The sequence below is a fragment of the Panthera uncia genome, assembly GCF_023721935.1.
Source record: "Panthera uncia isolate 11264 chromosome E2 unlocalized genomic scaffold, Puncia_PCG_1.0 HiC_scaffold_19, whole genome shotgun sequence".
NCBI classification, from domain to species: domain Eukaryota; kingdom Metazoa; phylum Chordata; class Mammalia; order Carnivora; family Felidae; genus Panthera; species Panthera uncia.
The window spans coordinates 4,339,820-4,367,537 of record NW_026057588.1 but is presented as its reverse complement, the minus strand read 5'-3'; the positions used below and the strand labels follow the sequence as shown (position 1 = coordinate 4,367,537).

The window sequence follows — 27,718 nt, the reverse complement described above, 5'->3', positions numbered from 1 at the left end:
GTGGAAGCTCCACGGGGCAAAGATCTTTGTTGGTGTGGTTCCCTGGTGTCCCCTCACCATGTGGACGGGGCCAGCATTCAGATTTGGTGTTAAATAAAGGTTTACAGAATGAAGGCAGTTGTCTAGGAGACTAGAAGCTCTTGGGTCCACTTTATAGGGGACTTGGGGACTAAACGGGTGTCTAACACCTTTGGGTACCTGATACAGGAGTCCTGGATTATGTGGAGATCTACCTGAGCACAGATCCGTGGATGTCCTATAGTGGGCATGTAGAATTGTATGGAGGCCCACATGAAGACTGAGGGGACCCTATGGTGGGCACAAAGAATATTCAGGGGTCTCAAAACATACACAGGGACCTGAGGGGGTTCTGGAAGTTTCTTTGTGGAGTACTGAGGATCCTAAAAGGGGGAATGGAACCAAGAAAATCTGAGAAGGTGCACCTGGGCTGTGGGTGGATATGGGGCCCTGATACTAGAGAGAGAAGGAGGCCTGGGTGGGCAGGCTTGGGGGCCTGGTTCGGCAACCCCCAAATTCTTTCCCTCTCTCTGCTTGTCTCCCTCTTTCTGTGCCCCCGTCTTCCCCAGCACGTAGCCCTCCCCCCTGTAGGGACCCCACGGTTCTTTTCCGGTTTCCAGCTCTCTCCTTCTTTGTCCCTCTCCATAGCCCAGTCTTTCTTCGTCTCGGTCTCTGTCCCTCCACCTGTCTGTTCTTTTACCTGCCGCCTCATCCCCGTCCACCTGTCTCTCCAACTTCCCTCCTGCGCTCTGACCCTTCATCTTTCTGGCTGCCCTTCTTCTCCCTGGGCGTCGCCTCTACATCCTCCCCTCCCTCTGTCTCTGTCTCTCTGTTCCTCCCTATTTCTCCCCCTCACCTCCCTGTCTCTTCCCCTCACCTGTGCCTCTCCCTGGTTCTGTGTCGCTGTCTCTCCCCCTCATCCCCTCTCCCCTTCTCCCTCACATCTGCGTTTCTGCACATCTGTCTCCGTCTCCCCGGCCGACTCTCTCCCTCTTTTCCCCCAGTCTCTGCCTCTCCGCGTCGGACTCCCCCGGCTCTGCCCCTGTCCCTGCCTCGCGCCAGCCGGTCTGCTGGTCCGCATCTCTCTCGCCGTCTGCCTCTGTGCCCGACTTCATCTCCTTTTGTGTAGCCCCGTCTCGGCCCCGGTCTCTTTGCTCCGCACGTCTCTCCCTCGCCTGGCCTCCACCCTCTCCCCTCCTGCATCCCTGCATCCCTCCTCTCCGTCCCTCCGGCTCCCAGGCCCGCCCCCTGCCCCCGCTCCCCCTCCCCCCCTCCGAAAGGGTTAACTTTGGGGAAGGGCCCGGAGTCCCCGGATGGTGATGTCAGCGTGCCGGAGAGAAAGGACGAGGTGGCGGGGGGAGGCGGAGAGGAGGAGGAGGCGGAGGAGAGAGGGCGCGTGGGGGGGGCGGGGGGGACCTCGGCCTGCAGCATCCGCCGGCCCGCACCTCAGACCCCCCCCGGCGGGGGGAGGCGCAGGAAGGGGGGGGCCGGCCAGGGACGGGCTGGGGAGGGGGGGCCGCTCAGCCCCCCCCCCGGGCCATGCTGACTCCCGGGGCCTGACCCCCCCGGGCCAGCCCCCCCTCCCCCAGCTCCGCGGCCCGCCGATTGGGGGGGCCCAGCCCAGCCCCCTGGGGACCCCCGGAGAGGTGGGGAGCAGCCGGGGGGGGCCGGGACGGAGCTGTCGCCGGCCCCCACCGGAGGGACGGGGCGACCTGCCGCCGGGGGGGCGGCCGGGGGGCCGGTCGGGCCGGGACCAAGGGCACCATGTCGTCCGGGGCCAAGGAGGGGGGGCGGGGGCTCCCCCGCCTACCACCTCCCGCACCCACACCCACACCCACCCCAGCACGCCCAATATGTGGGCCCCTATCGGCTGGAGAAGACGCTGGGCAAAGGACAGACAGGTGAGCCAGGGGAGGGGACACCTAGGGCGGGGGCAGAACAGCTGGGGGGCAGAGGGCGGGACTCCTGGGTATTCAAAGGGCAGGGGCTGATCGCCCTCTGTGAGGGTCCCTCACAGAGAGGGCACTTGGGCTCCAGTCTGCTGGGTCCCCAGGATGGAGGGGGCTGGGGGCTTGGACTCCGGGGGGGGGGGGGGGAGGTGCGGGGCCCTAAGGCTCCCACCTCATGGTGGGCAGAGGTTGGAGGGGCTCCAGGTGGGGAAGGGAGGCCGGCCTGCGGCAGCGGACCGGCCGGCAACGGGAGCCGAGGTCCTTGCTGCAGTCCGGCCGCGGGATGGGGGTGCGCCCTGGACAGCCGCTTCCCTCTGCACCGCTCTGGATCCGGAGGGCCTCAAGCTCTCCTGGCAGGCTGTCTGGGTGACCAGCGGTGAGGCTAGGGTGATGGGGCCTGCAGCCTTCTCCCCCTTCTCTGGCATGCCGGCTCAGTGTGGGCAACAGGATGGAGAGGTAGAAAGGTGGATCCAAGAGCATAGCTCCCAGGAGTGGTTGTGGAATGGGGGGGGGGGGGAGGGCATCCTTTGCTGTTGCTAAACACTGGCCCCAGCTGTAGCCTCTTTCTTGCCAGGTGGAGGGTAGGGGGTTGTGAGGCAGGAGCCGCACACCTGTGCCCTAGGCATTGGTGGGCCCAGGGTCTCTGTGAAGCCGAGGGCCGGGGCATGAGGGAAGTAGAGGCTCAGACCCCAAGAGCCTAGCGGTAAGAGTGTGAAGGTGTCACTGACCTGAATTCCTGAGTTATGGGGGAGGAAGGGGACATGGTCTTAGACTGCTGGGTCTGAGGGAGGAGGGGCTGGGGGCCTGGACTCCTGGGTCTGAGGGAGGAGGGGCTGGGGGCAGGACTCCTGGGTCTGAGGGAGGAGGGGCTGGGGGCAGGACTCCTGGGTCTGAGGGAAGAGGAGCTGGGTGGGTCTGAGGGAGGAGGGGCTGGGGGCAGGACTCCTGGGTCTGAGGGAGGAGGAGCTGGGTGGGTCTGAGGGAGGAGGGGCTGGGGACCCAGACTCCAGGGTCTGTGGCTTTGGGGCTTACCCCTGGGGAGTGGGCATACTCTTGCATGCTCCCAGCTACAGCTGCTATTAAAAGCAGACCCAAAAAGAGGATTACAAAAAGGTCAGGGTTTGGAAGGAGGTGTAGGAGAATGGTCTGGGAAGGGGGCAAACGTGAAAGTATATTCCCTGGGAGACCTGAAGTCTCCAGATGATTGAAGGGCAGAGAATTCAAGGAAAAGATGGGTTTAGAGGGAGACAGAGGTTGAAGGAGGCAGCAGGGGAGACAAAGCTATGGAGACACAGTGAGGAGAGATTCTGTGGAGAGACGGACTTCAGGGGGCACATCAGAAGGACAGAGAATGGGGTGAGAACCGGGGTCGGCTGTGGAGGTGGTGGACAACCAAAGGGGACAAAACAGGGGCACCTGGCTGGCTCAGTCAGTGGGGCATGCGACTCTTGATCTCGGGGTTGTGAGTTCGAGCCCCACGTTGGGTGTAGAGATGACTTAAGGGGGAAAAAAAAAAGAAGAAGAATGGACAGAACAGAATGTCAATGTCTATGGGCAGCAGGAAGAAGAGTGCGTTTTGTGGGAATGACAGCTGTCAGAGCCCTCAGGGACTCAGGTCAGGGTGATTCAGGCCACTGCAGCCAGCAGGAAAAGGAGGAGGAAAGGGGGTGGCAAGGAGGACTGAGGAGCCAGAAGCGGTGAGAGTGTTCTCTGAACACACTCCACATTTTCAATCCTGCTTCCCCAGGGCTGGTTAAACTCGGGGTCCACTGCATCACGGGCCAGAAGGTTGCCATCAAGATCGTGAACCGAGAGAAGCTGTCCGAGTCGGTGCTGATGAAGGTGTGTGTGTGCTGAGGGAGGGCGTCCCTTTGGGGCTGAGGGGAGGGAGGGAGGCCATGCTGACCACCCTGCCGTCCCCCAGGTGGAGAGGGAGATCGCCATCCTGAAGCTCATTGAACACCCACACGTCCTCAAGCTGCATGATGTCTACGAGAACAAGAAATATTTGTAGGTATTTATAGACACCCAGCCCCCCTATGCACCCCCCACTCCAAGTTCCTAGGGTGGGACCTTTCTGGAAAGAAGGCCTGAAGAGGCCTGTGGAAACTTACGCTCTCCTGGCTGGGCCTCTGAAGGCCCAGTCAGTCCCTTCCCTACTGCACAGAACACACACACACACACACACACACACACACACACACACGCATGCTCGCACATAATCCTCCTGTTCCCAGGCTGACTGGCCTGACCTGGCCTGACGCTAAGGACCAAATGTGCCTCAGCAACAGGACAGTTAAGCGTGAGCCATCCTGAGTGGGGGGACAGAGGCCCATCCTGCCCCTTCTTCCCCAGCCCCGGTACCCCCCCACCCTGCACCACAGGGAACACTCTCTACTAGATAACCTGGATGTCCTCAAGGAGATCCACCTTGTTAAGAGCAGCTCCCCACCCCAGTTCCATCTGCTGAGGCAACAGGGCTTAACAAAGCCTCAGGCTCAGTGAATCCTGCCTCTTCCTAAACCCCCACTCTGGAGCATTGGAACCCCCCCTTCCCCGCACATAACTCTGGGTGCTACGATGGACACCCCAACAACGGCTGTCTTACGATTTCCTAGTCTGTATCTCAAAGTTGATTACCCCCCAGGAACATGGGAGTGGAGTCCAGCTGTCCAGGGTACAGACAATAGGCCTTTGTCTGGACTCTGGTGACCCAAGGGACAGCTGGGCTGGGCAGCAGGAGAGGGGACAGACCCCCGCCCCCACCATGCAGTCCTCAGGATGAACTGTCTCCAATACCCATCAGATGCTGGGGCTGGTTTCCCCAGGCAGTATGCTGCTGGGCCCCACGTGCTCATGGGAATTGTAATCTTCAGGCTTCCCCAGGTGTGGCAGCAGGGAGGGGCTTTGTCACCAGCTGGTGGAGATGTCACTCCCACCCCACCACCTAGGTAGGGAGAGGGGGGGCCCATGGGAGTTTGGGCTTCACAGAGGATTATCAGCCTTCCAAGAAATTGAGCCTTTGTTTCCAGTGGTTGATGGGAATCAGAGTTTTAACCTCCTGGAGCCTGATGGGATTTGGAGTCTTAAGGATCCAGTTGCTGATGGGAATTAGGAGTCTATGTCTCAGAGGCTTATGGGAGTTGGGAGTTTTAAACCCCTTTAGAGCTTATGGGAGTTGTAGTCTTTTACCTCACAGACTTTGACTTAGATTGGTGCACACTACAATCATTTATTGCCAGGCATTATTGAGAATTCGAGTTTCTTCATCCCAGAGGCTTATAAGAATGAGAGGCTTGGCTTTCCAGAAGCTAATGGGAGTGAGGGAGGGAGGTGTCTTTATTTCCCAGGGTCTTGTGAGAATTGGGGTGTTTCTGTCCTCCAGGTGCTAACAGGGTTGCCTTATCTCCTGAAATAACTAGGAGTCAAAGTACTATACTCCTAAAGTTGACATAGGATTCTGGAATTGAGTTTTGGATTCCCAAAGGCTGAGGGGTATTGGAGTCTCTTTTGCCCAGGGGCTCATTGAAACTGGAGTCTCCTCCTCCCCCCGGGGAATCATGGGAATTGGAGTCTCTCCCCTCCCAGGGACTCATGGGAATTGGGGTTCTCTGCTGTCAGGGGCCAGTGGGATTGAGGTCTTGTGCTGGGGTCCAAGGGCTTTTGAAAGAGGAAGACCAGGCTCTTTGGTCCTCCACATGCCCCTTCCAGCCCTCTGCCCCCTCCACGTCCCCCAGGTACCTGGTTCTAGAGCACGTCTCTGGAGGTGAGCTGTTTGACTACCTGGTAAAGAAGGGGAGACTGACACCCAAGGAGGCCCGGAAGTTCTTCCGCCAGATAGTATCGGCGCTGGACTTCTGCCATAGCTACTCCATCTGGTGAGGGGGCAGCGTGAGGGGAGGCCGGGAGGAGCACTGCCCACGAGGCAGGCCCTGGAAGCACATGGCAGCTGAGGGGAAGCCAGTGTGGTGCGGCCCCGACATAAATCTTTATCCCTTTAAAAAAAACTGAGCTATAACTCACGTATCATAAAATTCGCCCCTTTAAAGTACACATTCGGTGGTTTGTAGTATAGTCAGTGCTGTGCGTTGCTGCTATGTAATTTTGGAACATTTTCATCACCCCCAACATCATCACCTCGTACCCATTAAGCCGTCACCCATCCACCGCCCCTGCCCGCAGCCTCTGACAACCACCAGTCTCTGCTTTGTGTCTCCACGGATTGGCGCATTCTGGACATGTACAGATGGACTCATACTGCATGTGGCCCTCTGTGTCTGGTTTCTTTCACGGAGCAAAATGTTTTCGGGGTTCGTCCATGTTGTAGCATGTCAGTACTTCGTTCCTTTTTGTGGCTGATAAATATTCCATCGCGTGGATATGCCTTATCTTGTTTATCCATTTGACAGTTGATGGACACTTTGGTTGTTTCTCCATTTTTAAATGTTGATTATTTTCAAGAGAGAGAGAGACAGGGCATGAGCAGGGGAGGGGCAGAGAGAGAGACAGGGCATGAGCAGGGGAGGGGCAGAGAGAGAGGGGGAGACACAGAAAAGGAAGTAGGCACCAGGCTCTGAGCTGTCAGCACAGAGCCCGAGGCAGGACTCGAACCCACAAACCATGAGATCATGATCTGAGCCGAAGTCGGACACTAAACCGACTGAGCCACCCAGGCGCCCCTGTTTCTCCTTTTTGGCCATTATAAGTAATAGGGACATGTGAATATTCACGTGCTAGTTTTGTGTGTTCCCGTGTTTTCGGTTCTCAGGTACGTACCCGGGAGTTGAACTGTCTGGTCATATGGGAACTCTGCTTGGCCTTTTGAGGAAGTACCGGATGATTTTCCAAAGCGGCTGCGCCCTTTAACACACCCTCCGCCCCACCAGCAGTCCATGATGGTTCCAGTCTCTGTACCTCCTTGCCAACATTTGCTACTATTTGACTTTTTTTTTTAAGCTTATTTATTTTGAGAGAGAGAGAGAGCACAAGCAGCGGAGGGGCAGAGAGGGAGAGAGGGCGAGAGAGAGAGAGAGAGAGAAGAGAATCGCAAGCAGGCTCCACACTGTCAGTGCAGACCCCGACCCAGGGCTCGATCCCACAAACCGTGAGACCGAACCATGAGACTGTGACCTGAGCTGAAACCCAGAGCTGGACGCTTAACCGACTGAGCCACCCAGGCGGCCCATTACTGTTTGACTTTTTGGTTATAGCCGTATGCTAGTGGGTATGGAGTGGTATCTCATTGTGGTTTTGATTTGCGTTCCCTCATGACTAATGATGTAGCACATCTGTTCATGTGCTTATTGGCCATTTGTTTATGTTCCTTGGGAAAAATGTTCAGACCCTTTGCCCATTTCTTTTGAGTTATCTTTTGATTATTGAGTCGTAAGACTCCGTTATTCTAGGAACGAGAGGTAGCTCTAGGAATAACTCTTAAGAATTATTTATTCTAAGGACAGATCTTTTTTTGTAAACGTTTATTTATGCATTTATTTTGAGAGAGAAGGTGCGTGAGTATGAGAGGGGGAGGGGCAGAGAGGGGAGAGAGAGAGAGAGAGAGAAAGAGAAAGAGAGAAAGAGAATATCCCAAGTAGGCTCCACACTGTCAGCACAGAGCCCGACTCGAGCCTTGATCTTACCAACCATGAGATCGTGACCTGAGCTGAGACACCCCTAAGGACAAATCTGTTATCAACTGTATATTTTTTGAGTATTATTTTCTCAGTCTGTGACATGATTTTGCATTATTAATATATTTTTAAGTTTTTTTTTTTTTATTTAACGAAGTAATCTCTGCACCCAGCTTGGGGCTCGAACTCATGACCCTGAGATCAAGAGCCACGTGCTCGCTCTTCTGACTGAGTCAGCCAGGTTCCCCTCTTTTGCGTTTTTATAGCAATGTCTTGTGAAAAGCAAAAGCTTTAAATTCTGGTAAATCCAATTTTGTCATTTTTTTTTTTTTTTTTACAGTTTATGCTTGTTCTGTCCTATCTATAAATCTTTGCCCAGCTCAAGGTCCCTAAGGCTTCCTCCTACATTTGCTTCGAGAAGTTATATAGTTATAGCTCTTGCATTTAGTCCTGGGATCCATGTCAAATTAATTTTTGTCTATGACTTGAAGTAAGGGTTGAGGTTCGTGCTTTGGCTTGTGAATGTCCATGTGAAAAGATCGTCCTGTCCTCTCTTCTGCTTTCAAAACAGGATATTAAATATGCAACATTTTAATGATTCATTGAGGTGCAAATGGATGCCTTCCGTTGTCTTTCAGCCTCTTTTGTTTGCACACCTCCCTCTCTGGGGTGGGGATTGGCGTTGGGGTGGGTATCAGGGTGGAGGGGCTCAGAGTTGGGGGTAGAGCTTGGAAATGAAAAGGCAGCCTGTTTAAATTGTCAACACCTCCCGTCGAAACCCTGACATTAAAAACACTGGCCTCTAGGGGGCAATAGTCAACATACTGAACAAGTATGACCCAGTTACTGAGCTGACCGCTTCCGACCGAAACTCTAGAGTCCTCAGGCCCCATCTCCTCCCAGACATTAGCTCTTAAAACTTGAAGGATTTTGCTCCAGGGGAGAGGGCAGGTGTCTCACGAGGGACCAGTGACTGGCTTGGGGTGGCAATGTTTTTATTGTTCAGCACGGAAGTATTTCAATAGCTCAACGTTAACTCTTCTTACCTCAAAATATCTCACTTCATACATAGTCAAGCATTTGCGGATAAAATGATATGCTGTCTGGCGTCTCCAGTGAAGGGGCGCCTGGGTGGCTCAGCTGGACGAGCGTCCGACTCTTAATGTCGGCTCAGGTCATGATCTCACAGTTCGTGGGACTGAGCCCTGCATCGGGCTGTGCACTGACAGCTTGGGATTCTCTCTCTCTCCGCCCCTCCCCCTCCCCCCCTCAAAAATAAACAAAATAAACTTAAAAAAAAAAATCCAGCGGAGGAAGGAAACAGTACGTAGGGGTATAGGCGAGAGAAGATTTGCCCTGAGTTGATAATGGGGGGGGGGGGGCAGCGGGCAGGTGCATGGGGCTTCCTTGTATCTTCTCACTACTTTGGAGCGTGTTTGAAATTGTCCATAAGACTTTGCAGAAGTCTCCCCCTCTGAGAGATAGCGAACTGGGCCTCGGCCCCCAGGAGGAGGGCAGAGATCTGAGCGCCCCCTGCCTGCCTGTCTCAGCCACAGAGACCTGAAGCCCGAGAACCTGCTTTTGGATGAGAAAAACAACATCCGCATCGCGGACTTTGGCATGGCGTCCCTGCAGGTGGGGGACAGCCTCCTGGAGACCAGCTGTGGGTGAGTGGGGGCCTGGCCCCTGTAGTCCCAGGGAGGGGGTGAGAAGCCGGCCGGAGGCTCACACTGCCTCTCTCCCTCAGGTCCCCCCACTATGCGTGTCCGGAGGTGATTAAGGTGAGTGAGCGGGTGGAGAGGCGGGAGGAGTGGAAGGAACGTGGTGGAGAGACGATGTCACAGCTGGTCCTCCTTTGCAGGGGGAGAAGTATGACGGCCGCCGAGCGGACATGTGGAGCTGTGGAGTCATTCTCTTTGCCCTGCTTGTGGTAAGGTGCCCCTCACCTCTCCTGCCCCATTTCTAGGACGACCTAGAGCCCAGAACATTCGAGTTCCGTCCTCCCCTCAGGGGTACCAACTATTTCACTGAGATCAGGAAGGTGGGAGGTCTTAGCCAGCAGACCAAGATCCTGGAGCACCCCCCTCTGTGCCCAGAGCTAACCATTCAGTCACACAATGGCGAGCTAATCCGGGTGTCCCAGAAAAGGACAGGGCAGCCGGGAGCCCTTGGACGGCTCGGGACGGTGGCTGCGCTAGGGCACCGCAATATGACAGTAGCTCGTACAGTCAGCCCGGCTCTTCCCGCCTCAGCTCCACACCTGCGCTTCTCTGCCCAGAACGCTCTCCCATCCCGACCAGTCCCGTTGCTCAGCTAGGTTACACCTAGACTTTTGTGGTGGTGCTGTTTATTTATTTTGAGAGAGAGAGAGGAGAGAGAGGGAGAGAGAGCATCCCAAGTAGGCTCCACACCTCCAGTCCGGTGTCCAACACGGGACTCGAACTCACGAACCTCTTGATCATGACCTGAGCCGAAGTCGGCTGCTTAACCGACCGAGCCACCCAGGCGCCCCCTTAGACTCTCTTTTTGCTTCAATTCAACTGCCACTTCTCCAGGAAGCCTCCCCTGTCCCCCACGCCCCACGAGGTCGGATCCTCCAGGGTAGGCTCTGGGCTTCCCGGCGACTCTCGGTTGCCATCGTGCATTTAGTCGTTCGGTTCCTTGAGGGGGCGTCTCCCTTCCCTTCTAGATCATCGGCTCCCAGAAGTCAGGGCTTTTGTCTTTGTGTGTCTTATTTCGTGGGCTCGCGAGTGGGACCTGAGTTGGCACACGGTCGGCCCTCAGGAACACGTGTGGTGTGGACGAATTAGTGGTGCACTCCATGCGAGGCGCTGTCACAGGCACGTTATCCTCCGGACCTCTCCCAACAGCCCCGGAGAGAAGTGACTGGCCCACACTGCTGAGAAGTGGCAGGTCTGGGATCAGTGTTTGGCGTCATAAGCACTAGCCTATGTGACCAGGGAGGCTCCGTGACACTGAGGGGAACGAGGCCGAGTGGGCGCTCCGGGGCCCAGGGCCCCCCGGGGAAGCTGGAGAGGCGCCCGAGAGGCAGGCTCCAACACTACAGGCCCCAGCCCCTCTGCAGCTGGCAGTGCGGGAGCCCATCCAGCTGAGTTCAAACCCCCGCTCCGTCACCTTGAGCAAGCAAATCACCGTCCCTCTCCGGGCCCCTTTCCTCACCCGCCCAGTGGCGACGGTTAGGGTGCCTGGAATTGTAAGGGTTTCGATAGCATGTCGTATGCTCAGCGTTCTAGGCGGTTCTCGATAGTTACTGGTACTCATACTTCATTACTATTATTATTACAGATGATTCTCACGACTTACGGATTCTGTATTGCAAAGTTGCCCACTCACCGCAGTTTATCCATGACCTCAAAATCAACACTCTGGGTGCTTTTGAGGTCATTCTCAGATATGCACAGAGCAGAGAAAAATTGGAGTCCCCACCACACGCGAGGCAACCCACCCTCTGCTTTTTATGTATTTATTTATTTCCTTATTTCAGCTCATCTCGTAAGCAACTGTGCTTTTTGTGGTTTATTGAGTGCAATATATTTGCTTTTTTGTGCTTTTTATTGGTGATTTTATTTTATATTATTATTTTTTTAAGTTTGTTTATTTTGAGAGAGAGACAGAGACAGAGAATCCCAAGCAGGCTCTGTGCTGTCAGCGCAGAGCCCAACTCAGGGCTTGAACTCACGAACCGTGAGATCATGACCTGAGCCAAAATCAAGAGTGAGATGACCAAGCCACTCAGGCGCCCCTATGTTATTTTTTTTTTTAAATAATCTCCACACCCCGAGATCAAGGGCCACATACTCCACTGACTGAGCCAGCCAGGTGCCCTTTTCTTGGGGATTTTAAATGGTCCTCAGGGTAGTGTTGAAGTGCTATCTTGCGTTCCTAAGGGCAAGAAGGCTGTTTTGTCCCTCATCAAGGAAAATGTATGCGTTAGATACGCTTCATTCAAGTGTGAGTTATAATGCTGTTGCCCATGAGTTCTATCTATACGCCATATATATATATATATATATATATATATATATATATATACAAAGCCTGATGTGGGGCTTGGACCCACAAACCCGTGAGATCATGACCTGAGCCGAAGTTGGATATTCAGCTGACTGAGCCGCCCGACTGAGCCGCCCAGGCACCCTTATATATTTATATATTATACACATGTATTTATATATATATATTTTATATAAATATATATTAATATATACATATATATACATATATGTGTGTGTGTGTGTGTGTGTGTATATATATATATATATATATATATATATATATATATATATAAAACAAGAGGTCTGTCTTCGCTTGGGCTGCTCTAACAAAAGTAGACCGTGCAGCTTAAACAACAAACATGCACTTCTCACTGTTCTGGATGCTGGGAAGTTGAGGGTCCAGGTACCAGGCAAACAAGAAACACAGGGACACATCGAACAAGACCGACAAGCAGAGTCACATCCAGGCTTCCTGGCCCTAGACCAGCATTCAGGGGCGCCCTCTCCCAGTCTCCCCAACCCCAACACCCGGCATTCTCTGTCCAGAGGCCTCTGACACCAGGGACAGCACTGTCACCCCCTGTGAGTCTCGGTCCAGCGTCACCTCCCCCACGACCCCTTCCTCGACTCCCTGGCTACACCCAGCTCACGTCCCGCGTTGCCTGCTTGTTCTGTGTCCTCATCACCCACATTCCCGTCCATGTGTTGTTTGCCTCGCCCACCAACAACCGTTGCCTGTTAATTACTGTCTACGCAAAGCTCCGTGAGGACAGGAATCTGGTTTTGTCCTGCTCCAGCCCTAGTGGCCAGATCGGAACCCGGGCGGCAGCAGGGGCACCATCAGGTGCTGAATCCGTCATGAATGACATCGCAGCTAATGCGCGTCCACTCGCCGGCATCTCACGGTCCCAGAGAGCGAGGGCTCATTTTGTCGGTTACTAGATCCCTGACCCATAATGGATGCTCACCTTTTGTTGAGTGAATGAATGAGTGTGACCGCATCTGAAACTGGTCTGGGGAGAAACCTGTTCTTAAGATGCAACCCCAGCCTCTTAAGCACTGGAGCCTGACTGTCCATTACCAGCTCAGAGGCCCCAGGCGAGTTGCTGGACCACTCCGTGCCTCAGCCTCCCCACCTGTAAAGTGGGGTACTAACAGTTTCCTACTTCCCGAGGCCTGTGGTAAGGACTAAATATGTCCGTGTGTGGAGCACTTAGGCTCTTACCTGGTACACGGTAAGCTCCGTAAAGGGTCCTGTCATTTCTCACTCAGGGGGCTCTGCCCTTTGATGACGACAATCTCCGCCAGCTGCTGGAGAAGGTGAAAAGGGGCGTCTTCCACATGCCCCACTTCATTCCTCCAGACTGCCAGAGCCTCCTGAGAGGGATGATCGAAGTGGAGCCTGAGAAAAGGCTCAGTGTGAGTTGGGGGGGCAGGGGGGGATGGTGGGTCATGAGGACAGAATCCCTAGGGGGCCCATAAAGATGGCTTTCCAGGACCTGCCTGTCAGCTTGGCCCGGGGCGGGGGGGGGGGGGGGGGGGGGGGGGGGGGGGGGGGTGGGGGGGGGTGGGGTGGGGTTGGGTTGGGTTGGGTTGGGTCGTGGAATGAGCCAGGGTCTGCCCAACCTGCCGCTCCAAGCTGGGAAGGTCCCCCACCGCGGGAAGGATGCATGCCCCAGGCAGTAGTTGTGGGTCAAGGCACTCAGTTGCCACTAGGGGAGACCAAAGTCATCCTGACCCCGGTGGAGAGGAGGGGGCATCGTCAGGGACCCCCAATGCCACGTCATCAACTTTCGACCTCACTGGTGCTTTTCTACGACCCACCCTCTTCACAGCTGGAGCAAATTCAGAAACATCCCTGGTACCTGTGAGTATGGGGAACTGGGTGCCTGGTTCCGAGAGGACGTGGGGAGGGGGGCAAATGTCAAGCACCAGCTAGGGGGTGGGATGCCAAGGTTCCTCAAGGAGGAGGGGCCGGAGACTCGGATTTCTGGGTTCCCAGGAGAGAGTGGAGTGGGCTCGATCACGGATGCCCGGCCCCCTGTAACGTTTCTCCGTCTCCCAGGGGCGGGAAACACGAGCCGGACCCCTGTCTGGAGCCAGCCCCAGGCCGCCGGGTGGCCATGCGGAGCCTGCCATCAAACGGAGAGCTGGACCCCGACGTCCTGGAGAGCATGGCTTCGCTGGGCTGCTTCAGGGACCGCGAGCGGCTGCACCGCGAACTGCGCAGCGAGGAGTAAGGCCCCCTCGCCCTCGAACACCCGCGCCACCTGCCCACCTCCGGCGAGCTGCTGCAGCGCCCCGGACGGCCAGCAGGGGGCGCAGCTGTGCCTCGCACCCGCGCAGACTCCCTGGGGCGGGCGTCAGGGCCGCTAGACAGGGCAGGGCTTAAAGGTCCCACGTGGAGCTATTCCCCGAGGAACCAGGAGGGGGCGGTAGGGCCAGCGGAAAAAAAGATGCCGAAAAGTATCAACAGGTGCTGACGCAGACTTAGTGCCTCACGTGGGTAGTGCTTGCAAATAGTAAGTGCTTCGATATTATTATTACTACTACTACGGTTATCATTGCTGACTAAGGTGAGGGTAGGATGTACACCGACACAGAGGAACTAACCGTGCCGCTACCTAGGAAGATGGAAGCATGGGCAGAGATGTTGGATGTACCGAGCCCCAGCTGCGGGGAGGGGGTGAGACCTCGGAGACCCGACCTCTGATCCCAATTCTCCTCCTACCCCCTCACGCCCCTTGCGTGCCAGGGAGAACCAAGAAAAGATGATCTATTATCTGCTTTTGGATCGGAAGGAGCGCTATCCCAGCTGTGAAGATCAGGACCTGCCTCCCAGGAATGATGTTGGTGAGCAGGCAGGGCTGGGAATCCAGACCCCGGATTCCGGTGGGAGGAAGGGGCTGCAAGCCCTTAGCTTCTGGGTTTAGACCCCCTGACTTGCCCTGTGACCTTGTCACAACTCTCCACTCTAGGCCTCCGTTTCCCCATCTGCATGAGTGCCTTGTGCAGCTGGGCGAACATGTCTTTTGATCAGGTTGAAACTCTCTCCGCCCTCAGACCCACCTCGGAAACGTGTGGATTCCCCTATGCTGAGCCGTCACGGGAAGCGGCGGCCAGAGCGGAAGTCCATGGAAGTACTGAGCATCACAGATGCTGGGGGTGGTGGCTCCCCAGTGCCTACCCGGCGGGCCCTGGAGATGGCCCAGCACAGTCAGAGGTGGGAGCCCCCGCCCCTCCAGCGGATCACAGTCGTGGCGGGTGAAAGGGGGTGGGAGTTCAGGGTTCTAGCCCAGCTGCCCCTCGACCGTGCTGTGTCGTTGGGACAAGTCATCTCCCCTCTCTGGGCCTCATGTCCTCATCTGAAAGGAGTGTGGAAGGCAGAGGACATCTGAGCCTTATGAAACCCACACAACTGATTTAAAAAAAGAAAAATGTCTCCTGGAAACAGGTCTCGTAGTGTCAGTGGAGCCTCCACCGGTCTGTCCTCCAGCCCTCTGAGCAGCCCAAGGGTAAGGCCAGGTCCCCAATTACTCAAGGGATAAGGGGGTGAAAACACTGGAGCAAAGATTGGCAGAACTACAATTCCCATGAAGTCTTGGGGCATTGCCTTTTTGTCCCTAAAAGGACCAAAACCTAAGGCTGCATTAAGTATTTTATTTTAGTACATTGGGCATTTCACCTCCAATAGGATTGGGTTTTCAGTGTGTCAGAGGTTCATTTATTCATTTAACAAAAGCTAAGTGAGTCCCTACCGTGACCAGTCACTGTGCTGGGTCTTAGAGCAGTGAGCATGATAGAAAAAGTCCCTGTCCCCTTAACAATGTGGTTTGGGAGACGGAAATAATGGACTACAAGTTCCAGCGTGCATCGGTGTCCACCTCTGTGAGCATGTGAGACTGAGGCTCCAAGAGCCTCCTGGGAGTTGTAGTCTGCCATCTCACCCATCTCCACTCTTTCGCAGAGTCCTGTCTTTTCCTTCTCGCCTGAGCCCGGGGCTGGAGATGAGGCTCGGGGTGGGGGCTCCCCGACTTCCAAAACGCAGACGCTGCCTTCTCGAGGCCCCAGGGGTGGGGGCGCCGGGGAGCAGCCCCCGCCCCCGAGTGCCCGCTCCACACCCCTGCCTGGCCCCCCAGGCTCCCCGCGCTCCTCTGGGGGAACCCCCTTGCATTCGCCCCTGCACACACCCCGGGCCAGCCCCACCGGGACGCCGGGAACAACGCCACCCCCAAGCCCCGGTGGTGGTGTCGGGGGAGCCGCCTGGAGGAGTCGTCTCAACTCCATCCGCAACAGCTTCCTGGGCTCCCCTCGCTTTCACCGGCGCAAGATGCAGGGTACGGGGTCCCTGGGGGTGCAGGGGCTGGGGGCACGGATTCCTGAGTCCTAATATGAGGAGAGGGGTAGGGGCCTGGATTCCCACGTCCTAGAAGAGAAGATGGGTTTGGGAGGAAAGATTCAGGTGTTGGGAAGAGGGGGTGTGGCATCCATCTCTGGAGGAGGGGCCTCCCTGAAGGACACGCCCCTTCCTTGCTCTGGCTCATCTTCCCATTGGCTCATGGCAAGCAAGTTCCACCCTCGGGGGGCGTGGTCTAACGGGTGGGACAGCATCCCTGGAAGGACCATCAGTCAGCATGCCATTTTGGGTTTAGCTACTGGGAGGGGAGTGGGCGGGCGCTGGGGTCTGGAACCTCTGGTTGGAGGTGATTGCTAGCCTGCGTGCTGGACACCAGGATGATGGACAAGTGCTGACCATACTCTCCCTTCCCTATCCCCCAGTCCCCACTGCTGAGGAGATGTCCAGCTTGACTCCAGAGTCTTCTCCAGAGTGAGTCTGACGGGGAAGGGAGAGGAAGGAGGGAGGGATTTAATCCCTTAGCCCCCTCCTGACCCGCCTCCAACCATCCCCTTTCACTCAGGTTGGCAAAACGCTCCTGGTTTGGGAATTTCATCTCCTTGGACAAAGAAGAACAAATATTCCTTGTGCTAAAGGACAAACCTCTCAGCAGCATCAAAGCGGACATTGTTCACGCCTTCCTGTCGGTGAGGGCCCTGGGTCTTCGTGTGTCCTGGGCAACATAGGACTCCAAATCCCAGAAGCCCTTGGGAGATTCCACACACCCCCCTCCCCCACCACCACCACCACCCTAGCTCTAGCCTGGCTTCCTCCTAAGGCTCATGGGATCTGTAGCTTTCCATTCAGAGTTGGGTTTGGTCACTGTAGGGGCAGGGAGGTAGGAGGGGTTTACTGTGTCCTGGGGTGCTTTGCTCTAGGAGCTAGTGGGACTTAAAGGTTTTGAGACAGATGTGGCAGTGCTTGTGGAGGAGATGTTTGTCATGTGGTTTTGGAGCCTGGGGCTGACACCTAGATATGAGGGTCCTGTTATGTGGGGATCCAGTTGCTCAGCTATTCCCCTTATACCCTGCCTATAGTTGGACAAGAAAACTACAAGTTCCATCAGCCACTGGGGCAAAGAATAACAGAAAAGCCATTGGGAGCCCCCACTGCCTGCTGGGACTTGTAGTTCCTTGGACAGAAGTAGTTGTAGGGTTGGCTCTCCATTCCCTGGAATCAGGTCACTGGAATCACCCCCTCTTTTTGTCCCCCTCCTGCCTCAGATCCCCAGCCTGAGTCACAGTGTGCTGTCACAGACCAGCTTCAGGGCCGAGTACAAGGCCAGTGGCGGCCCATCCGTCTTCCAGAAGCCCGTCCGATTCCAGGTAGACATCAGCTCCTCAGAGGGCCCGGAGCCTTCCCCACGAAGGGATGGCAGCGGTGGTGGTGGCATCTACTCTGTCACCTTTACTCTCATCTCCGGTAAGTTTCCCTCAGCTACACTGCCTCCAGCCTGGTGTTGGGATCCTCAAGACAGCTGAGATAGGATAGTGGCCCACGAGGGCAGCAAGAGCGAGGAGGAGGAGGTGGGGCTCAGCTAGTGCTGACTGACTGTGTGAGCCCCCTGCTCGTTCCGACCCCTACCTCCTCTCCTTCCCCCTTTCCTCGTTGACATTTAGTGGATATTTATGATGTTCCAAATGCTTTCCTTGCACTATTTCATTGAAGCTTCCCAGTAGCCTTTGTGGTGTTAGTAATCACCCATCTTACAGAGGAGAAAACTGAGTCCTCTAGAGGTAAACAGACTTGACAGAGTCACACTACAGACCATGACAGAGCTGGGCTCAACCGAGCCCTTGACCTTGAAGTTCAGAGCCCCCTTCCTACTTCCTTAAGACAGTACAGCAGAAGGGCAAAGACATGGCCCGCCCGTTGTCAAATGTCACTGCTGCACCCAGAGCAGACATCAGCAATCGACCACTGCACTTCTTCCCGCTGAGCTCAGGTGCAGCCTGAGAAACTTCAGGCCACCATCACTAATCAGGAGTTGGCACAGGAGACAAAAACCACAGAGGTGCCTTGCTTCCGGTTCAGCTTGGTTCCTGAGTCCTGCTAACCAAGAGTTTGAATGACCAGGGCTGCTCCTGTTTCCCAGCCTTGTGAGCTGTCTTAGTGTGTCACAGCTGGGAGATGAGCTTGCTCTCAGGGTTTCTAAACCAGGCTTCCCCAGAGCACTGTGGTGTCATCACCGAAATGAATGACGGCGCGTTGTTTTTCCTTTCCCTTAAAGACTAATACACAGGACTTCCTCGATTTTAAGATTTTATTTTACTTCCCATTTCTTTTCTTGCATTTCTGGCTCTACATGACCTCACCTTGAAACTAACAAGGAACAGGACCTATTTAAGTGGAAAATGGCACCCATCATTATTTCAACTCAGACCTTTCTTAGTCCCCTTTGCAGACCGAAGTTTAGTTTTATGCCCAACACAGGGCAGGGAAGTTGAGACCGAGAGAAGAGTCCTTTGCTGGGTTTCACAGGGTGGGAGGGCCTTCCTTGTCCCGGTCGGTCCCCAAGTCAGTCTGTCTCCATACCCCTTCCAGGTCCCAGCCGTCGGTTCAAGCGAGTTGTGGAGACCATCCAGGCACAGCTGCTGAGTACTCACGACCAGCCCTCCGTGCAGGCCCTGGCAGGTGTGGGGGGGTGGGGGCTGCAATGTCTCCCTCTTTGATCCTGTGGGCTGGAGGGGAGATCCCCTGCTGAACGAGTGCCCCCCAGGGCTCCGGTTTGTGTGAGCTCCATCCAGGGAACCTGGCCATCCTGACCGAGAAGGGCTCGTTGCTAGGGAGGGCACCTCCAGGGGTCCCCAAGAGGATGAGTAGTCTCATTGTCGGGCGTAGTGGAACTTTCTGCTGACAGAAGTTCTGGAAGTGTGTTCTGGAGAAGGGGAATCTACCATCCGGGTTTGTACAGACCCCCAAATGGCCCATGTAGGCTCCCCCGGGCCCTATTGCCAAGGAGCGTCCTCCCTAACAACCAGGGTTGGGAGGAAGGAAAGGGGACCTCTGGCTGTCATCCCCAAATCTGAGCTGCTGCTGCTGCTGCGACAGGCTGTCCCTTAGTGAATAGCGTCCTAGCCAGAGTCTGTGAGGACGCCTCCTGAGGGTGGGCCGCCGGCTCTCACCGGGACTCATTTGGCCCAGTTCCCACAGTCACACAGCTTGGAGGGGCCCAGGATGTGTGACCTGCCTTCCTGAGATCGCCAGGTCCGGCTGCAGATGTGTCCTCCCGGCAACCGTCTCCCCAGGCTTCCAGCCCCGTGCGGCTGCCGCAGCATGTTCCTTGGGGGTTGGCAGCCGTGAGGGTACTGAGGCCAGACTGCTTCCTCCTTCACAGACGAGAAGAATGGGGCCCAGACTCGGCCTGCTGGTACCTCACCCAGAAGCCTGCAGCCCCCGCCTGGCCGCCCAGACCCAGAGCTGAGCGGCTCTCCCCGCCGAGGCCCCGCTAAGGACAAGAAGCTCCTGGCCACCAACGGGACTCCTCTGCCCTGACCCCAGGGGGCCGGGGAAGGAGGGGAGCCCCCTCCACCCCCCTTCCCTGCCCCCCCAACTGTGAATCTGTAAATAGGGCCCAAGGAGTATGTAGGGAGGGGAGAGATACAACAAACCCGGCCTTGCCCCGCAGGGATGGGGCTCAGGGGGCCGTGCCCAATGGGGGGTGGTTCTAGGGGGGACTGGGGGGGGGGAGCTGTTTCTATTTTATTTATTGATTAATTTATTATTTTATTTATTGATCAATCTCTCTGCGGGGCGGGGTGGGGGAGGGACGGGGGCTGGTTGGGGTGGCTTAGCAGATCCGGACGGAGAGGGCCATCTGTCCCTGTGTTCCCCAACTCCTCCTTCCCGGGCCCCCCCTTCCCCGGTTCTCCCCTTCCCTCAACAACCTTCTGTACGGATTTGCTCTCCGGAAGGAATTCTGGTTTCGCGTGACCCTGCCTGCGTCCGTGTCTCTGATTCCGCCGGCGGCAAAAAAAAAAAAAAAAAAAAAAAAAAAAAAATTAATAATAATAATAATAAATAGCCTTGAGCAGGGATGGCTGGCTGGCCTTGGCCTCTCACTTCCCGGGTGGCCGCGATCGATCGCAGCACCGGGGTCAGACCACACCGAGCGGACTGCCGTTCACAGGGGGATCTGCAGGGAGAGCGGGGAGGCGGGTGGGGAGCTGAGGCTGGGGCCCGGCCGGAGAGTCAGGGTGCAGCCGTCCAGGCCGGAGAAGTCCACAGCAAACAGGCCAAAGAGCGTGAACAGCAGCATGGCCACGGCCCACTCGCAGGCGGCGGAGGCCGAGCGCAGCAGCCAGGAGTGGAGGATGACCACTTCACGCTGGGGTCAAGGGCCACGCCGAGCAGAGAGGACCCCGCACCCTCCCGCGACAGACTCTCGGTGAATGCCCGCCGACCTCTGTGCCTATCTTGGGCTGTGGCCCGTAGGTTCCTCCCGCTCCTGTCGCATTTCCGACATTGCAGAACAAAGTTTCTCTTATCCTTGGCCTTTGCTGACGCCATTAAGGCTCCACCCTCACCATCTCCCCACCTGCCCAGCCAGACAAGCAGCTCCCAGTTGCTTCTCCCTTCAAATAGGCAGCGTTTGCTAAAGATCCCCCCAACCCCGGGTGCCAGCGTCAGGCTACGTTGGCGACTTTCTTCCCCAACCACCCACAGCCCTAGGGCCCCTCCCAGTCACCCCCTGAAATATCTTCTTCCTCTTCCTGGTGTCCCCACCCGGTGACAGCCCTGCCACCCACTCACATGCCTAGCGGACCCTGGGGAATCACCCTCGCCCCTGCCCCTCCCCTCCCCCTCCTCATGGCCAGCTGGTCACCCCAAGGCTTGTGCTGTTGGTCTTGCCCACCTCTGTCCTGGGCTGTCCTGTCCTGTCTCCAGCTTCTTAGTCCCCTGCTCCTAAAAACCTTTTTTTCTTCTTCCCTCCCTCCCTCCCTCCCTCCCTCCCTTCTTCCCTTCTTTCCTTCCAAGTAAACTCTATACCCAGTGTGGGGCTCGAACTCACAACCCTAAGAGCAAGAGGCACATGCTCCACTGACTGAGCCAGCCAGGCGCCCCCTGAAAACCTTCTTCTGCCAGCCCAAGCACACTCCGAGCTCAGCCTAGCAGAGAGGCATCTCGCTTTCTGGGACACCCCCTCACCCAACTCCCTGCAACAACTTTCTTGCTTCTCACATAAGCTAGCACTCTCTCACTGCCCCTAGATCGGTTTAGACATTATTCCGTTCACTGAAGGATTTTTAGACCCTGAACAAGGCTGACGTCACCCCTGACCCCATGAATCTTAGAGCAAAGGAGAGGTGGGAGCACCCGAACACAGGGTGGTTACCCCCAGAACTGACCTTGTTTCTCCCCTGCTCATCAGCTCCCCATGGCTCCCTACTGCCCCTGGGCAGAAACCCAAGCCTTTCAAGCCTCACAGTAGCACTGGAGATCCTCATCTCCGCCCCGCCAGCAGCCTCATCCGTGAGCTGGTCTCTCTCCACCCTCTACACGCACCTGCAGTGTTGCCCAAAGTAGCTCCTTCTGCAAGACCAGTTCAGAATCTGTCAGTTCTCGGACCTATCCTTGCAGACACCCAGCCCTTATCACACCTCGCTGGCCATCTTTATGGTCCATCTCCCAGCCCCACAGAAAAAGGACCCTGCAGCCAAACTGATTAGCAGCCCAATTGTCCCTAAGTCAGACCACACAGGATGTCAGCTGGTTTCCCTCCAGCCTCTTCCAACGAACGAACGAACGAACGTCAGCAGTCTTCTGGCCTCCATTCCACCCTCCCCAAGGAGATCAGTCCCTAAGGGTGAATTTGCAGCCTCCCCTCTCTCAGAGCAGTTTGCCTATCAATAACCACTGTTACTATGATCAAAACAAGTCCGTCTTAATATATGGGGACTGAAGTGCCCAGAGTCACCTGAGTCACCCAGAGGCAGCCGTGCTGGCGGAAGGCATCTGGGCTCAGGTGACTCAGCATCTGGGCTCAGGTGACTCAGCACGGGGCTGGGTAGAGTCTTCACCGGGTGCCAGGTATGTTGGTAAATGGTTAACAACCGGCCACGATTTACAGCATTGGCCAATTTCTGTGTGGTAAATACTCCCACCAAGGCCAGTTGGAGCTGCTAATATGACATCACCGGATGTGGAGCTGGGAAGAAACCCGGGCTGCTCTTGAGAGCCTGCTGGAGCTCTGCCATTGAACTTCATCACCGGTCTTGGCCAAGACACTCCCCCTCTCTGAACCTCAGTTTCCAGTCTTAGCCAACATGATGCACGGCACAGGGCAGGCTCCCCAAACAGATCCCTGCTCACTCCGTGCTGTTAGCGCGGAGCCTGCTTCGGACCCTGTTACCCCCTCCTCCCTGCCCCTCCCCTGCTTGTGCTCTGTCTCCCTTTCTCTCTCTCAAAAATAAACAAACATTAAAAACAAACAAACAAACAAACAAACTCCTGAGGAGACGGAGGCCCAGACAGGACAGGGCACTGTGCACCACACGTCGCACACCCAGCCCAATGGACAAATCCCCAGCCCTGCCACCGACCCCAGTAAGGATACTGGTCACCATGAGGATGGTACAGAGGCTGCAGAGGCCCAGGCGGAGTGGCCCGATCCAGGGAGGCCCAGGCTGGGGCAGGCTCTTCATCCACCAGAAGAGTAAATGCTGCATCCAGAAGTACAGGTTGCCCACGAAGAAGGCAAAGAAAGCCCCTGTCAGGTGCGTGGGCAGCTGGTTCTTTTGCTGGGAGAAAAGGGACAAGAGGGGAGAGGAAGCTACATACGTGGGGGGAGGGGTCCTCGATCCACCCAGTAGACTGTGTTGGAAAACTGCCACACCCAGGCACCTGGGCGGCTCCATCGGCTAAGCATCCAACTTTGGTTCAGGTCATGATCTCACAGTTCACGAGTTCGAGCCCTGAGTCTGGCTCTGTGCTGACAGCTTAGAGCCTGGAGCCTGCTTTGGATTCTGTGTCTCCCTCTCTCTGCTCCTCCCCTGCTCATGCTCTGTCTCTCTCTCTCTCTCTCTGTCTCTCAAATATAAATAAACATTAAAGAAAAGGATAAAAGAAAGAGTGTTGGCCATTGTCAGCTAGAGGAGGACAGGCACTTAAATTTGTTGCCCACTGCTGTGGCCTTGGTCCCTAAAACAGTGCCTGACACATCGCAGACACTCAGTAAATATTAGTGAAGTATATCTTTCATTTTTAACCAGGGTCAGGGAGCCTAATATGGCCACTCGGGGGGTAAGAATTTGCTTCTGGAGAATGAAAAATTCTCAACTATTACAATGGTTTGTGGCTTGCAGATATATGGTATGTTATTTAATATATTCTAAATACTAAAGGCTTAATAAGAGAAAGCATTAGCCAAGGGGAAATGTCTTTAAAAGGTCCCTTAGGCAAGGTGCGCCTGGGTGGCTCAGTCAGTTAAATGTCTGACTTCAGCTCAGGTCATGTGCTCCTGGTTCATGAGTTCAAGCCCCACGTCTGACTTCAGGCTCCGGCCATGATCTCATGGTTCATGAATTCAAGCCCCAGGTCAGGCTCTGCACTGACAGTGAGGAAGCCTGCTTGGGATTCTGTCTCTCTCTCCCTCTCTCTGCCCCTCCCCACTTGCTGTCACCCTCCCTCAAAATAAATAAGCTTTAAAAAAGACTTCTTAGGAGAGCAATATAGTATTTTTAAAAAGTTAAAGTTGAGGAACCCAGGAATAAATGAATGAGTGAATGAATGCTATGCAGAGGTGATTGGGAATTTTTATTAAGAAGCCCAAGGAGGCAACCTCTTATCTGAACACCGTGTGGTTTCTTTAGGTTGGAGAGGTAGAGTCTGAATCTGGGTTCATTTCTTTTCTTTTCTTTAATGTTTTTATTTTTGAGAGAGAGAGAGAGAGAAAGAGAGAACGAGTGGGGGAGGGGCAGAGAAAGAGAGAGACACAGAAACAGAAGCAGGCTCCAGGCTCTGAGCTGTCAGCACAGAGCCCAGGGCAGGAGCTCTAACTTGTGAACCGGGAGATCATGACCTGAGCTGAAGTCAGAGGCTTAACCAACGGAGCCACCCAGGCGCCCCTGGGTTCATTTCCGACCTCCAGGGACCAGCTGATTAAAACAACAACAACAACAACAAAAACCAACTCTGTCGGATTTGACCAAAAAAATGTGTACGTAGGGCTCTTGTGGAGATGGATGAAGACACACACAATAAAAGCCTAGCGCCCCGCACCGAGCCAACACTCCAACTCTGTGGCAACCCTAAGAATGAGTGGCTCCGAGTACTTATATCATTAAAAGGGGACAGGGGCAGGGGATGGCAATCAATTACCCCAGCCTTCTAGAGTTCAGTGAAATAACGAAGCCAAGAGCCTCCCACGCGGAGCTCTATTCTGAGAGCCGAGGAGCTCACCCCTCCCTCCACCCCGACCCGATGGCCACAAGAGAAATACAAGTCCCAGAAGGCCATGCGCGGACGAGCCCCCGCAACGAGAAGCCAGCGGCCCCGGGGGATGCTGGGAGCTGTAGTCCCAGACTTGGGACTGTCAGAACCTCCTGCCGGGCTCACCTGGAAATTGCCCACCACGGAGGTGCCCAGGGCACACAGGAGTCCCGTCCACAGGATCAGCAGGTTAAGCCACTTTCCGACCCCCAAGTCCCGGAGCTGGTGGTAACGGATAATGCAGATCCAGGCAGCTGGGAGGAGAGGGAAGTGGGCGGGAGCCCCGGACCCGGACTCCTAGGGCAGGGGGTGCGGAGAGACCGGCTATCTAGGGGTGGGGGGGGGGCCTAACCCCCATATCTGGGGGAGCGCGTGTGGGCTTGGACTACTGGGTTGAAGCTGGGGCTGGGGCCTGCCCCCCCCTTGGCTGGGAGGAGCTCGTCCGAACAGAAAGGGCTAGAATATTTACCCATAGCAGCTCCCATGTTGAGCAGCTGGCTGAAGATGCAGCTCTGAGGGGGGTAAGATCCACAGAGGCTGGGGAAAATGAAGGATCATCCTGGGGCTCCTGGGACGCGGGCCCCCTCCTCTTCTCCCGCGGAGCCCCCCACCCCCACCCCGCCAGCTCCATAAGTACCTGATATAGGGGAAACCCTCGGTGAGGTTCACAGCCCTGTTGGCCACTGCAAGGGCAAAACTGAAGTACAGGGACACATCAAGGTGGTTTTAACGACACCTTTTCTTTCTGTTACCCACAGAAACAGGGACTTCTAGCTCCCTCCCCTCGGACCCAGGAGTCCAGACCCCAGCGCCCTCCTCCCTCACACCCCTGGGATCCTGCTCCCAGCCCCTCCTCCCTCAGACCCAGGAGTCCAGACCCCCAGGACCTCCTCCCTCAGACCCAGGAGTCCAGGCCCCCAGGCCCCCCTCCCTAAGACCCAGGGGTCCTGCCCCCAGGACCTCCTCCCTCAGACCCAGGAGTCCAGATGCCCCCCCTCCTCCCTCAGACCAGGAGTCCAGCCCCCTCCTCCCTCAGACCCAGGAGTCCAGACCCCCCAGCCCCCTCCTCCCACAGACCCAGGGGTCATCCTGCCTCTAACACTCACACAGTCCAGACTCCAGTGATAGCCCAGACGGCCAGGAAAGCAGGCAGCAGAGACAGGTAGCCCCACATGCCGGGCTCTGCAGGGCAAGTAGAGAGCCACGAACCTCTCTCTTTCTCTCTCTTTCTCTTTCTCCGGTGAGGAACCTGCCCTAAGGGTCCAGATGCATCAGAAGGTGGCCTCCTGGCTCTGAGGCCCCCATTGGCTCCCAGGCGGAAACAGTCGGCGAGGGTCCGGGCTGCCGAGGCCAGCTCTCAGCCTGAGGCGTTTTCCCTCTTTTAACAACTGTCTTTCCATCCGGACCGCCCAGTTTTTCCAGGCTGGCCTCCCCCAGCCCAGCTTCCCAACCTCTCCCAGCCAGCCCTCCACCGGCCTGGCCTCATGGCTTCCCCCGAACGCTCACCTGTCCTGAACCCGCTCCCTCTGGCACTCCCGAGTCCTGGGCCTGGGGGCTGTGGGAGAGGTTGAAAAGGGAGCAGGGGATGGGCGTGGAGCTGGGTGGTGCTGTGGCAGAGCCAAAGTCCAGCCCGGGAGGCTGCAGGACAGTGTCAGGTCAGGAGTCTGACGGTCTCACCACCACTGTCCCCGGGACCTCACCCCCAAACTGCCACTTCCCCACGCAGAACCTAGCAGGCACCACCTTAGTTAGCTTCGAGAGGCCCCCAACTTCCTTCCTCCAGCTTTCAGCAGTTCACCGTCCAAGAGCCCAGCCCTTGTCCTTCCCAGGACCCACAATCTGAGCCTGCAGCGCTCCCCACCCTTCCTCCCTCAAAGACCCGGTCGTGCAGGCCCCCAGTCCCTTCTAGAATACACGCACTTGTAGGGGCACTCGGGCGGCTCAGTCGGTTAAGAGTCGGACTTCGGCTCAGGTCATGAGCTCACAGTTTGTGAGTTCGAGCCCCACATCGGGCTCTGTGCCCACAGCTCAGAGGCCACTTCAGGTCCTCTGTCTGTCTCTTTCTCTCTCTCTCCCTCTGCCCCTCCCCTGCCCATGTTCTCTCTCAAAAAATAAACATTAAAAAAAAAAAAAAAAGATTTAGAACACATGCACTTGTTTCTAGCCTCTGGGGTCCCACCTTTAGGTCTTACCTCCTCTGGGACTTCAGAATCCAGGCCCACGGGTCAGACTCTGTGCTGGGAGTAGTTTCTGTCCTTATGCTGCTGGATGTAGGGCCTTGCTGATCCGGCCTCCTCGCCCTCACTTGCCTTCCCCTCTCCCTTCCTCTGGACAGCTGCTGGAATTCCCCGGTGGGCAGGCTCAGGGTGGGTGGGAAGGGAGACCTTGGTGTTGACATCTCATCCGATGAGCCTTCCCCGAAAGCAATTGCTTCCTCTGCCCAGACCATTCTGTTGTGTCTCCCACATGGCAACCCTCAGATTTCTGGTTTCCTTCCTTCTTGGTGATCAGACCTTTGGGCCCGGCCTCCTCCTGCTTCCTGTGGACCCAGGAATCTAGGTCTCCAGGCCCTCCTCCCTTAGACCCAGGAGTCCAGACCCCCACCCTCCTCCTCCCTCAGACCCAGGAGTCCAGACCCCTCAGCCCCTCTTCCCTCAGACCCAGGAGTCCAGACCCCTCAGCCCCTCCTCCCTCAGACCAGGAGTCTAGACTCTCAGCCCCTCCTCCCTCAGACCCAGGAATCCAGAACCCCAGCCCCTCCTCCCTCAGACCCAGGAGTCCTGCCCCCAGCCCCTCCTCCCTCAGACCCAGGAGTCCTGGCCCCCAGCCCCTGCCCCAGACCCAGGGGTCCAGGCCCTTAGCCCCCTCCTTCCTCAGACCCAGAAGTCATGGTCCTCTAAGACCTCCTCCCTCAGACCCAGGAGTGCATGCCCCAGCCCCTCCTCCCTCAGACCCAGGAGTCCAGACCCCCAGCCCCTCCTCCCTCAGACCCAGGAGTCCAGACCCCCGGCCTCTCCTCCCTCAGACCCAGATTCCTGAACCCCAGCCCCCTCCTCCCTCAGACCCTGGAGTCCAGACCCCCAGCCCCTCCTCCCTCAGACCCAGGAATCAGGCCCCCAGCCCCTCCTCCCTCAGACCCTGGAGTCCAGACCCCCAGCCCCTCCTCCCTCAGACCCAGGAATCAGGCCCCCAGCCCCTCCTCCCTCAGACCCTGGAGTCCTGGCCCCCATACCCTTCCTCCCTCAGACCCAGGAGTCCAGGCCCCCAGCCCCTCCTCCC

At 56.3% G+C, this 27,718-nt stretch overlaps 2 protein-coding genes and 1 long non-coding RNA gene across 9 annotated transcripts in view; 2 read left to right on the top strand and 1 right to left on the bottom strand.

Annotated features, from left to right (window-relative positions):
* Window positions 1-1,570: 1,570 nt before the first annotated feature.
* BRSK1 (BR serine/threonine kinase 1) lies at window positions 1,571-19,504 on the top strand (the record flags this gene model as incomplete). Its single annotated transcript, XM_049621519.1, has 19 exons — window positions 1,571-1,919; window positions 3,715-3,809; window positions 3,892-3,977; window positions 5,705-5,845; window positions 9,148-9,264; window positions 9,345-9,378; window positions 9,459-9,527; window positions 12,886-13,032; window positions 13,449-13,480; window positions 13,679-13,849; window positions 14,369-14,466; window positions 14,677-14,836; window positions 15,068-15,128; window positions 15,581-15,950; window positions 16,393-16,441; window positions 16,533-16,656; window positions 17,233-17,431; window positions 18,554-18,643; window positions 19,347-19,504. Coding segments are annotated over 19 exons (2,550 nt in total), but the record flags the coding sequence as incomplete, so codon positions are not given.
* A 516-nt stretch (window positions 19,505-20,020) lies between these two features.
* TMEM150B (transmembrane protein 150B) lies at window positions 20,021-27,704 on the bottom strand. Of its 7 annotated transcripts, none has more exons than XM_049621445.1 (8): window positions 26,632-27,704; window positions 25,946-26,077; window positions 25,546-25,693; window positions 25,077-25,136; window positions 24,909-24,951; window positions 24,566-24,693; window positions 22,566-22,749; window positions 20,021-20,329 (listed from the first exon to the last, which is right to left on the bottom strand). In XM_049621445.1, exons 1-8 carry the CDS (start codon window positions 26,886-26,888, stop codon window positions 20,133-20,135), a joined length of 1,149 nt encoding a protein of 382 aa, XP_049477402.1. In that variant the 5' UTR covers window positions 26,889-27,704; the 3' UTR covers window positions 20,021-20,132. The 7 variants fall into 7 exon arrangements, with proteins under 7 accessions (XP_049477402.1, XP_049477400.1, XP_049477403.1 ...); XM_049621443.1 differs by having other exon boundaries at window positions 24,909-24,976; window positions 25,077-25,122; window positions 25,546-25,688; XM_049621446.1 differs by having other exon boundaries at window positions 24,566-24,661; window positions 25,077-25,122; window positions 25,546-25,688.
* LOC125915596 (uncharacterized) overlaps window positions 24,542-27,718 on the top strand; it is a 15,662-nt gene continuing 12,485 nt past the window's right edge. Inside the window, exon 1 of the long non-coding RNA XR_007455707.1 lies at window positions 24,542-24,628. This is a non-coding gene — a long non-coding RNA (uncharacterized LOC125915596). The remainder of the gene's footprint in view (window positions 24,629-27,718) is intronic.

Bases quoted from the DNA above. Each gene is read 5' to 3' on its own strand.
- TMEM150B (XM_049621443.1), bottom strand. From the start codon at position 26,888: ATGGTCTGGGCAGAGGAAGCAATTGCTTTCGGGGAAGGCTCATCGGAT. The intron at 25,123-25,545 runs GTGAGTGTTAGA...TTGCCCTTGCAG, and splicing joins ATCACTGGAGTCTGGACTGT to TGGCCAACAGGGCTGTGAAC. The intron at 24,977-25,076 runs GTACTTATGGAG...CATTTTCCCCAG, and splicing joins GAGGGTTTCCCCTATATCAG to CCTCTGTGGATCTTACCCCC.